At 48.8% G+C, this 11231-nt stretch overlaps 3 protein-coding genes across 3 annotated transcripts; 2 read left to right on the top strand and 1 right to left on the bottom strand.

Annotated features, from left to right (window-relative positions):
* Positions 1-3756: 3756 nt before the first annotated feature.
* On the top strand, positions 3757-6528 carry CONPUDRAFT_79814 (uncharacterized protein; the record flags this gene model as incomplete). The annotated part of the gene is made up of 9 exons (XM_007766090.1): positions 3757-3809; positions 3869-3965; positions 4020-4162; positions 4219-4722; positions 4786-5467; positions 5517-5603; positions 5669-5710; positions 5765-6047; positions 6101-6528. Coding segments are annotated over exons 1-9 (2014 nt in total), but the record flags the coding sequence as incomplete, so codon positions are not given.
* A 177-nt stretch (positions 6529-6705) lies between these two features.
* Positions 6706-8071, top strand: CONPUDRAFT_97833 (uncharacterized protein). Its single transcript, XM_007766517.1, has 2 exons — positions 6706-7516; positions 7575-8071. Exons 1-2 carry the CDS (start codon positions 6731-6733, stop codon positions 7962-7964), a joined length of 1176 nt encoding a protein of 391 aa, XP_007764707.1. The 5' UTR covers positions 6706-6730; the 3' UTR covers positions 7965-8071.
* CONPUDRAFT_87609 (DNA repair protein, SNF2 family) lies at positions 8047-11044 on the bottom strand (the record flags this gene model as incomplete). The annotated part of the gene is made up of 12 exons (XM_007766516.1): positions 8047-8155; positions 8208-8469; positions 8520-8585; positions 8638-8807; positions 8861-8962; positions 9017-9320; positions 9368-9590; positions 9640-9713; positions 9766-9870; positions 9924-10046; positions 10098-10305; positions 10355-11044. 12 exons carry the CDS (start codon positions 11042-11044, stop codon positions 8047-8049), a joined length of 2436 nt encoding a protein of 811 aa, XP_007764706.1.
* Between the last annotated feature and the right edge of the window lie 187 nt (positions 11045-11231).

Raw genomic sequence — 11231 nt, 5'->3', positions numbered from 1 at the left:
CAAGAAACCATGCCTACTGACTCTGGTTCCCAGAGGGAGAACACACCCACCTCGAGCGAACATAGGGCGCAAATGCGGCAACACCATTGCCACATATCGTCATGTTCGGCAACCTCTTCCGTTAAACCTGATTCCAAGAATGCAAGTTCGCGTAATGATCTCTCAGCATGCCGTAATAACTGTGCAGCAAATATCGGCCTGTTGCCAGGTGAGTGGAAAGCATCTTTCTTTCCCCCACTCTCACTCTGACAGTCTACTGCATCCCAGCGCAAGCTTTCCCCCGCAAATCTGCGTCTTCTCAAGTCCATGCCATGTCTTCGCAAATGAATAGAAATACCGATAGCCCCCCTTTCTCTCAGGATTCATTCGGCGATGTCGCTTCGCAGGATCCTGTACAACAATTTCTTGCGTCAAATAAGCAATTCCACACACCTTTATCTGAGGTCGGCGAAGACACAACCCAGAGCGTCGAAGAATCTACTGGAGAAAGTGGGGGTCATGACAAGGGGGGATTTTCGTTTATTCACGCTGCAATGCATGCGTATGCCGAACGAAAAGTCGAAGAGGCTTTGGACGACAAATCTGACCCAACCGTTCTCGTGGCAGCTACTCCTAGCTACGGCGGAAGTTATCATAGCCAATCGCAACTCTCTGACCATCCACAGTATTCTGGTCAAGCAACAGCGTCCAATGGCACCGTTCCTTTCGGTGATCTTGATTCTAGTCAGGAGTCTACTCAGCCCTTTGACCTCGATCAAGGGACGTCTTCCCTCGAGAGGTCTCTCGACCGAATCGCTGCGGACCAAGCTGAAAAGAAGTCGGAGTACCCAACTATACCGCCAGAGCTGGAGTCTACTCAATCAGATGCCCCCACGCAGCTCAATGAATCTCAGTCCGCGGATGAAGGGCCAGAGCAGGCCCGTACCATCCATAAAATCCCTCACAACCCTAGTCTCGCTTTTGTCAATGCTGAGAACTCCACTAGCCGAAGCCGCAATCCAGGCCGTGGATTATTGGCCAATGCAAATCCTCACAAGAAACGAAAGATCGAGTACTTACAACGAGAAATAAGGGAGAATAACATTACTTTCAGCCCTCGCCCATTCAACACCCAAGCCTCCGGTGATAAACCACTAGTGGATACACAAGCATCCATATCACCCACTGCGCAGAAGACAAGAGGTTCGAATGTCGGCAACCTCATGACGGAAAGTGACTCTCGTCATCTTCTGACTCAATCTTCATATCGCGATTGTGATCTAAATGTCGATGACGACGTTGTTCCAGATTCTGAACCACCACAAGCTGGCTTGGAATCTCCATCTCCCCGTAATGCACAGTCTCCCAATAAACGTGCTCTCACCCCTTTACTCGAGGATCGCCCACAATCCTCAGCTGCTGAGACCGACCTTGAGCAAACCTCCGACGGAGATGATGAGCCGCCGCTAAATAAAGCGGATACCTTCTACTCCGCTAACGAGAGGGCCCGTACTACGCCAGTAAGCTTCATGATCTACATAGCTGTTGTCGACTAAACCGCCCAGCTTCAAGGTCAATCCTCCTTGGATAAAACTAAAGCAGCAAAGCGAAAGCCCCAATGTCGTCAAACTTCCGGTAACGTGCCAAAGCGAAAGACGACCGGACGCAAGCGTCCAGATCCTTCAGATCCCGGGAAACCAGATGATGAAATTGGAAGCGTATTTGTCCCGATTAGAGAAGACGAAGAAGGCATCGAAAGTGCGGAAGATAGGATGAATGTGGATATCGAGTCGCTGGAACCTCCGCGCAAACGCTCTCGAGTCACTGAGACCAGATCAACGCGGAAAATATCTCGTCCATCGACTCGGTGCATTAAACAGTCATCTACTCCTGGAGTCGTGTCTTCATCGAAGAAGCGAATGCAAAGTTTTGTCTCTTCTAGTCGCGCTCATGTGGATGATGTTACCCGAGTATTCGCACTCTGGAGACAGGACGGACACTACTATTCTGGCTACGTGCACGACACGGCTGGCGCTGGCAAATACGTGGTAAAGTTTGACGATGAAACCGATGACACCATCGTTATCTCCAAGATGCGCCGATGCGAACTGCGAGTCGGCGATGACGTCATTTTCGCTTCAAAAAACTCAAGCAGGGGAAAGGTCGAAAATGTCGATCGGTTATCCTCTACAGGTCTGATACAGGTCAGAACTCAAGAGGGGACGCTGTCTCAGGGCGAGATCATGGATGTCAGGTTGTCAGAGATCATGATAGCAGGACGAAGTATATCTTGCCACTGGAAAGATCGCGTTCTGCGCCCTTCAGACGTCGTCGTAGCCGTTCGTCCCACCAACTCCTTGGCGGCTAGTCCTTCACCGTCAAAGCTCTCCGTCTACAGTACAACCTCGACCAAGAGTAGTCGACTGCTAGCGAAAACTGGGTTTGTGATTACCACATCAAGGGTTAGCAAAAATCCAGACCGCGACAAGGAGCATATCATCCGTGCTATCAAGCGCCATGGCGGCATGCTTATTGATGAATGGCCTAATCTTTTCACTATGGAAGGTTCTCATGATGCGGCAAGCAAACGCTGGTTCGCAACTCAGGAACATCTTCAATGGAAGGGCCCAGGAGACCTTGATATCGAGCGCGTCTTCTTGCTTTCAGATGATGCAAGCCAAAAATCCAAGTACCTCCTAGCACTCGCACTTGGCATACCATGTATTTCCTTCGAATGGTTGTTGGGGGAGAGTCTACCGACTGTGAGCCTACTAGAACCTTTTATGGCATCTTCGCATTAACACCCTTCATCAGGACTGGCAGCCATACCTACTCCCTGCTGGCTTTTCAGATGCTTTAGAAGCCCGTGTGTCCCAATTGATTGATTTAGATTGGGGGAATAGTCCGGAATATCTGCGGGACGTCATGTCGAACAAGGTAGCTGCTAAAGTCTTCAAAGGCATGGAGATACTTTGTCTGGACCCAGCCTTCGTCTCGAACAAAGGTAGAAAGGTAGCGGTTCTTTGTTGTTGTCTGTCTCTACACGCTTACAAGCTGCCTCAGCGTAACCAGGATGCAGAGAAGAGCCTGGAGGCAAGCCGGAGCGTTCCGTGGATAGTGCTCGCGATGGGTGCGAAGCGTGTTGAGACTGCGCCCGACATGCGCCAGGTCCCCAAAGGTGATCTGAAGTATGACTACATAATTTTGAAGGACTTGGAAACTTCTCGAATTGGCCTCAGCGATCGACAAGGAGGTTTCAAAGTTGTCGATGTGCCATGGGTCAAGGACTGTCTAATTACCGGGAGAATAGTGCCTATCTCGAAGTAACGAAGCATGCACCAAGTCACGGGCAGCAGATTTCATTTGCATATCTCACGCACTTGCTTACTACTCTTTCCTTGCTTCATGTTGTAAGTGTGTATAACCCTCATAATAGCTCATTTAGTTTGCTTGTTATGTTACTGTAAAGTACATAAAAAGGTCTTATTGCCTGTGATCAGAAACTATCCGTGATTGATTGTCAGAATCATATTGACACCTCATAAAATGACTCAATATCGATATGACCAATAAATATTTATCACAGTAATATTAACATTTAGTCACACGTTCTGTCACATTTATGACGAGCTTCGCGGCATGATGCCCATTAAATTGGCGCTATTAGCAACAGGCGCCCAGTTCCAGTTCCGTCATGTCGTCTGATGAAGAAGAATATGAAGTCGGTACGTGCATATGTCAAGACTTACATATAAAACCCTTCAACAATCACCGCAGAGTCCGTCACAGAGGCACGCATAGACTACAAGAAGGGCCACAATATTCGATGGGTAAGGCTGCAGACACACTAAGCTCTACGTTTATCATATATTGATGGCTAAATGCTCAGAAATACTTCGTGAAGGTGAGCTGCCGCACACCCTACGCATTCTCAGAGTCAAACACGAGAGATTACAGTGGAAAGGGTACTCACTGGATGAAAACACGTAAGCGAACGACCACACACGCTTGATCCTCTTTTTGACCCTCGTACATGGCAGTTGGGAGCCGGCAGAGTCTTTCACCGAAGGTTCTGAACATATCCTTGAATCCTTCTGGCTCCAAGTAGACACTCAGGGGAGAGATCGGACCGATGGGGCACTGTTCAAGAAAGGAGAACATGTCTATGCTACGGGCCCTCCGGGTATGTTGCAAAAGTACAGCTTCTTTGCTTCTTGAAGTGACTCCATTTGCATCAAGGACTAAAAGTCTCTGTCGAAAGGCCACCTCTCACACAGACAACCTCTTCCAAGGCCGAAGGAAAGGCTCCTCCCTCTCGCAAAAGATACGCTTCATCCTCCGACGCTGGGGAAGGATCCGGCGCCGCCGTTGTCAAACGGACTTCTTCCAGGAAGTTGAGAAATGGACCATCTCACCCTCGCGGGAGTCCTCCATCCTCTACTAGGAAAGGCAGCAGACAGTCTTCCCCCGCCCCCGCCCCTACTCGTAGGACGAATGCTCGAGGCGGTAAAGGTTCTATGAAGCGCAGGAAGATCGTCATAGAGGATTCAGAAGATGAAAGTGACAAAGAAGCAAATAATGGACATCTTACATACGCTCCGGATGGAGCTTCGAGTGGTACAGGCAAATCTGAACCCATTGTTACTGATGCCAGCGCTTCCAGGGACACCGTTCCTACCCAAATCTTGCCTTCTTATCGTGATGGGAGTTTGCTCCAGAGATCTCTCACCTCCACTGATGCAGGCGAGCCTGCTAATGTTTCTGATAAAGACTCATTATTCAGCTCATCACCATCTCCCGAGCCAGTCCGTGAGTCAAGGACACCGCCAGCGGGAACAACTACCAAAGCAGGCCGGTTCCATGTGACTAGCGCACGAATGAAGTTAATCGATGATCCCCAGTGGACACAAGGGTCTGGATCTAGTGGGATGGCCATCCCCGCCAAAGCACGTCTAATCAACCGTATCACTGAACTGGCTCCCACCAATCCTCGTGACACTTCGGGCAAGGAGGACCCTAAGCGAGCCGATAAAACAAACGATGCTCCGCGGACCTCTATACCTCATCCAAGGCGCGATCCCAGCCGGCAGGACAGCGGAATAACGAAGAACAAAAGCTCACTTCTGACTTTCCAGAAAGGCAGGCTCAGGTCCGTGAAAGGGAGGTACCATCGTGGAAACAGCCCCATCGAGTCCTACGAAGCTGTGGAGTCAGCAGCGGGGCCATCAGCTTCAAGAAACAAAGAGACACCAGTTCTTAACACTTCTTTGACAGATGAGGATGCCATTGGTGAGACTGATAGTGAGGCAGCTCGAGGAGACAGCGGTGGCAACGTTTCAGGCTCCCCAGTCCAGTCTCTTGCCGTTCCTGTCATAAATCCCGACTATCTTCCAGACTTTGAGGAGGTTAATGATCAAATGAACGATATTGTAACCCCGCAGGAAACTCAACCGGAGCATAGCACTGCGACTACTTCAGTGCAACAAAGGTAACCACTTCGAAGGCCTGCATTCTCACAATAACTCATCCAATAACAGTCTTACCCCCGGCAATAAGCAATCACAGAACCCTCCGTCAGCTATTCCTGGTATGACTTCGACTTCTTGGACGATTTTTGGACCTATGTATGAGTGGCCCATCTTGGATTGTAGTTACATATTCAAAACGTTAACAATTCCATCAATTCTAGGTATGATGCATCAAGCGCAACCGTTGAATCTAGCTCAGCGAGGTGCGTTCAAAAAAGTCCCTTACAGAGATTGCACTTTAACAAGGATGTCTGCAGCTTGTCATTACCCGCGGCATTTGATTTCTACGTCGGTTCTACAACTGTTCCTGTTATCCTCAATGATTCCCCCGCTGAAAACCGAATATCCGCATCTACCATGGCAGCACAAGCCAAGGCTTCGGGGTCAGGCTCAGATTTTGGGACAGAGCTGGTCCCAGATCTCCTCTCTACGATGAGATATGAAGGCTCCATTGCTTGTGTCGTCCCCGACCACTCCGCTGATGACTACCAAAAGAGCCAATTTAATATTTTCTGTCGACGCGTAGATTCTGGGATTGTTGTAAGTAGCCTCCTCCAACTTGAGATACTCTATCCTTACTTTGATAACTTCAGCGCCTCAAATCAGCAGGGAAATCCTCGTTCATGTTCTTTTCATCGAGCAATCGGTTTGTTGCTGAGCGTTTGGGTATTCCGTCAGCCCTCGTCGGGCTTGCAAACACGGTCCTTTTGGCACTTGTCACGCTTGAAGATCCTGCTGGCTACGCAAACCTCTTGCAACGCATAGGCTGATTTACTTAATAGTTCATTCGGCCGATTAGTATACTCTATATTCATATTACTCAGTCATTCTCTATCATTACCAGTACCTGTCTCACTATCATCAACATACTTATATGCTCTGTCTGTTTGGGCACGATTAATATTCTCGTCAAGCATATGGCACTTTTCAAGACACTGATTCAGAAGAAAATGCTGGGAAGTTCGTAAATCTGCTGTGATCATTCCACGTAACTGCAACGTACACGAACGAATGCATTCTATGTTTTACAACCCTATGAGAAAAGACTTTGGCCCTCTCTCAATCGGTTGGAATCATAAGTACTTGTTTTTGGCAATTATTGACCCCCGTTGCAACCAGGAAAAATAGGCTTTTATCTATATAATATTTACTTAATTGGCGGCTGTCGGAGTATCAACACACGTAAACATCGGTAAGACCAAGAGTACATCGAGACACTCAGCATGACAGAACACCGGGGAGGTCAAAAACGCACTGCAAACTCCACACCAGATGCAGCGAGAGCGGGTCCCTCGCACGCATCTAAAAAGACCCGCTTTATCGAACCCAATGAAGATCCCGTTAACTTCGCTGAACAGGTCGACTCATCCCTTGAAGACCCCAATAAACGGAAAGGACGCGTCAAGAACGAGGGATACGACTCAGACTCTAGCGATGACGGAGAAGGTGTTGTACTGAGCCGACGAAAGGCGGCTGATGAAGAGGATGCCGAGGATGATATGTTTGCGATGGGTGAGAAAAAGGAGGACGCGACGGGAGGAAAGAAGAAGGAAGAGTTTCTGAGGCTGGGGGACATCGAGGGTCAGGAGTTCAACGATGAAGAGGATGAAAGCGACTCTCAGGGCGATGAGGAGCCCGAAGACGAGGATGACGCCGAGAGGAGGCAGAAGACTGGTATGGGGTACGAGCTATCCTCGTTCAACATGCGTGAAGAGATGGAGGAGGGCAAGTTCTCGTCTGATGGAACTTATGTCCGAACATACGATCCTCATGCTATGCATGACCGGTGGATGGATGGCGTCGACGAAAAGGAGATGAAAATGGCCCGTCGACGCAAACGACAGCAAGAGCGTCAGCAGCGAGAGAAGATTAAAACTGAGGAGAGGGAGTTCGAACAGAGCGGAGGGAAGCTTAATCTCGAGATGCAGCTCCTCAAGCTGCTCAAGAAAGGCGAAACTGTGCTCGAGGCTCTCCAGCGTCTCGGAAACCAGGCGAAGAAGCTGAAGTATGTCTGCACTCATTAGCCCCTATACTAAGGGTGACTGACTGTCATACTCGCGTAGGAAGCAGCCAAAAGCTAATAGCAATGGTGCAGAATCGACACTTGCCATAGGGAAACAGCCTCAAGTAACTACAGATATCGATCATATCACCCACTTGGCTTCCACTGCTATGTCTCTTGGCGACGCAGATATCTACTCCAAGACATATGAAGAATTGGTGCGGTCCGTTCGTGCGAGTGGCCAAGTATCGCCAGATTGGATGCCTCCCTCCGCCGATGTTAAATATGAGTACAAGTGGAACGTCCCCAGCCAAACAGAGCAGGTATTTGGCCCCTTCAGTGAAGAGGACATGACGAGCTGGTTCGGAGCGGCATATTTTGGTGACGGTGGCGAGAAGGTACTTGTGAGGAAAGTTGGAGGCCCATGGGGCAGCTGGAATGAGATAGTGACGTGATTTGTGTAGTAGAAAGTGCTGCGTCCTTATGTACGTTTTCATTAATCAATGGCACGCTTAGTAGTAGACGGACTTACGTCGTTCAGTGGCTGATGTATTGGAACACGAATGAGATATCTGGCAATCCTGTTTCGGCACGCAAAAGATCGTCATGGATGTTCTCCAACTCCTTGTTAGTGAAATGATTCCATCTAACGGCAGGCAAGTCAGTCGTATCTTGATAGTGAAATGATACAGTCTTACGTGCTGGCATCACCGTACAGCAGCGCAGGCGACTTCAGAACCTGACGCCCATCCTTGCATCGTTTGCATTTGAATGTCTCATGAGTCTCACTCAAGGTGTTCTCTTTGAACAAGAAAAGTTGACGCAGCGCTTCTAGAGAAAAGTGACGCTCTGCATCTTCCTTTTCGTCGACAACAGCAGAGGAGAGCGCTTGCTTAGAAGCTTGACGTTGGAAGATTTTCTCTTCTATCGTCCCCGTCGAGATGAAACGGTATACGAAACCTGCAAGTAGATGAGCTTCTGCGACCGTCTTGGGGTAGAGTTGCACTCACATTCTTTCTTCTGGCCGTCACGCCAGACACGGGCGAGAGCCTGTTGATCAGCGGCAGGGTTCCAATCTATGGGTGGTATTAGCTATGCACAGACTCTCAGGTCGGAGCATGCATTCACCAGGGTCAAACAAGATCAGACGATTGGCGCCAATCAGGTTGATGCCACACCCTCCTGCTTTGCTGCTCAATAAGAAGATGAACTCTTTCCCTTCAGGATTGTTGAATTGGTCGACAAGTTTTTGTCGCTTGGTAATGGACATTGTACCATCGAGGCGGAAATAGCCGTATCTATGTCGGCTTCATTAAGCCTACCTCATTCATCAACGGATGGTGTGACTTACTTTTTACTTCTACAGAGTTTCTCAAATAGATCCAGAGTCTGAGTGTAATTGCTTATGAGCACGATTTTGTCGTTGGTTGTCGTACGCATCTGGTGCAAGAACCTGCGTAGCCAAGTTAATGCAGTTATTCACATCGGCGATAGATTGTATGACTACCTCTCGAGGACAATGAATTTCCCGCCCCAATCACATCTTAAGTTTTGAGTTTTGCCTCGTCCAGACGAATTGGAACCGGAGAAATCGTCAGGAATAAGATGGTCAGAACCACGCAGATCATCAGGCAAGTTGAGTAGTTGTGGATGATTGCAAAGCTTCTTCAACATGTTGATCGCTTTCAATGGCTGAGACTCGGTGCCACGAAGAAGGGCCTTGATTTCCGGAGACGAAATGAAGAGGCGATACAGCGATAGCTGGAATTCCGAAAGGCCGCAGAATACGACGTGCTCGTACTTGACGGGCACTAAAAACGGTCAGCCATATATCGATAGAGATGAACATTTAACCTACAATACTTGGATAAGAGGTCATTCGTTCTGCGAATAATGAACTTGGTGACGAGATTTCCAAGTTCTTTAAGCTTTTTCTCGCATTCAGCCTGAAAGGCATCGCTTGCATTGGCGTCTCGCCCTCGAATGATAGCATTCTCAAAGTTTTTCCTGAAATCGACTTTGCTTCCAAGAAAGTTGGGGTTTGCGAAATTCAGTAAAGAAAAATACTCAGAGAGGTCATTCTGCAAGTTCAGGGTTAAGACAGTGTTGTAATCAGGATATAAACCGCACTTGAATAGGCGTTCCAGTCAGGATCACTCGCCGCCTCACGTCGAGCGAGTTAAGAGCTTGAAAAGTAAGCGACTCTAGACGACACTGCGTGAGATTAGTGTGCCAAAGCGCAAAGATGGAGCTGACCCGAGTTCTTCAATCTATGTCCTTCGTCACATAGCAACAAGCCAATGCTACAACTTGCGAGGTGTGCCGTGAGGGTGCGGAGAGTTTCATACGATACAATCATTACTGAAAGGACCAGTTAGTAGTTATCCATGCACAAAGAGCGGCCAGCCACCCACCGGGTTGTGTAACATTGCGGCCACTAGCAGCAACCCAACGCGCAACTTTTTCTAAAAGCTCACCCTTCCCACCTTTACCGTCAACCGCTAATGCTGAGATCGTATCTTTGCCCAGCCACTTAGCTAGCGGTGCGCCATTAGCGCCCATGCATATACGGAGTGAAAGTTATTCACAGAGTTCGTTGGCCCAATTCTTGACTAAACTGGAAGGGCAAGCGATGATACATTTCTCGATGGTCGGTTTTCCAGGACGGGGTGACTGCTTAACAAGAGTCCACAAGAGAGCTATACATTGCAGAGTTTTCCCCAGTCCCATTTCATCCGCCATGATGCAACCGTATTGGTTCTCGACCACCATGCCAGTAGTGCATTTGTATAAGAACTGGCAACCCCGAGTGAGAAACGCCGATAGAATTGAAACTAATGCATACTTTCACGCCCTCCACCTGATGCGGACGAAGGACCTTGGACAGGATAGGATCGATTACCACGGGGACCTTGGGGACCGTTTCCCTGGGCTTATCCTCACCAAGTATCGCTCTCAAGCTCTTGTGCGGATTGTAAAGGCCAGCCGCTTTCATCTGATTTTCTTGTTCTGCCTTCGCTCTTGCCTCTTCTTTGATACGCTCTTGTCGATCCTCATCGGTTTCGCGATCGTCTATGGTGGGATCATACAAAACGATAGCATGGTCTTGCATGGGATTATGCAACGGTCGAGGTATAAGCTTGGCCTGAGGACGAATACCCAAGGAGATGTTGCTAGGAGTGAGTAGCACTTCGACACCGCTGGAATTTCTCATTGAAGGCATTGAAAATCTGCGCGATGTATCAAGTGGTTTAGGCTTGTAAACGGGATAGGTCTTGATGGCTGCGCGAATTTCTTCTTCTGTCCAGGTGCCATCCTTGTCCGTTTTCTTACGTTTTGACGTACGCCCTGAGTCTGAGTCCGAGTCATTCTCTTCTGCCTGGGCACCTTTGTATGAGACGCGTTTTCGCTTCCTTGTTGGCTGGTCGCGAGCGGTGACCAGGGTTGGTGGCTTGAACGGTTTATTGACTCGTGCACTCTCCTGGAGTCTGTCGACGGCTTTACCATCTGATGTGGTGGGTGTGCGGCGAAGCATAAACTGGTTGTGTGGAAATGGAACCGTCAGTCAGCGAGAGAAAGGCACAAAGAGGAGGCAAAGAGGGCTTAATTGAAATGCAAGCGCGTCAACGACGCGTCACGCGTCGCGCTGAGAAATCAAAGTCACGCGGTCACGATATCGCGTCTCGTAAGTCCATTTTGGGTCTTCCCCTTCGCATTCTGTT

The sequence above is a fragment of the Coniophora puteana genome, assembly GCF_000271625.1.
Source record: "Coniophora puteana RWD-64-598 SS2 unplaced genomic scaffold CONPUscaffold_2, whole genome shotgun sequence".
NCBI classification, from domain to species: Eukaryota; Fungi; Basidiomycota; class Agaricomycetes; order Boletales; family Coniophoraceae; genus Coniophora; species Coniophora puteana.
The sequence above is the reverse complement of the archived record's forward strand: the minus strand, read 5'-3'. Positions and strand labels throughout refer to the sequence as shown.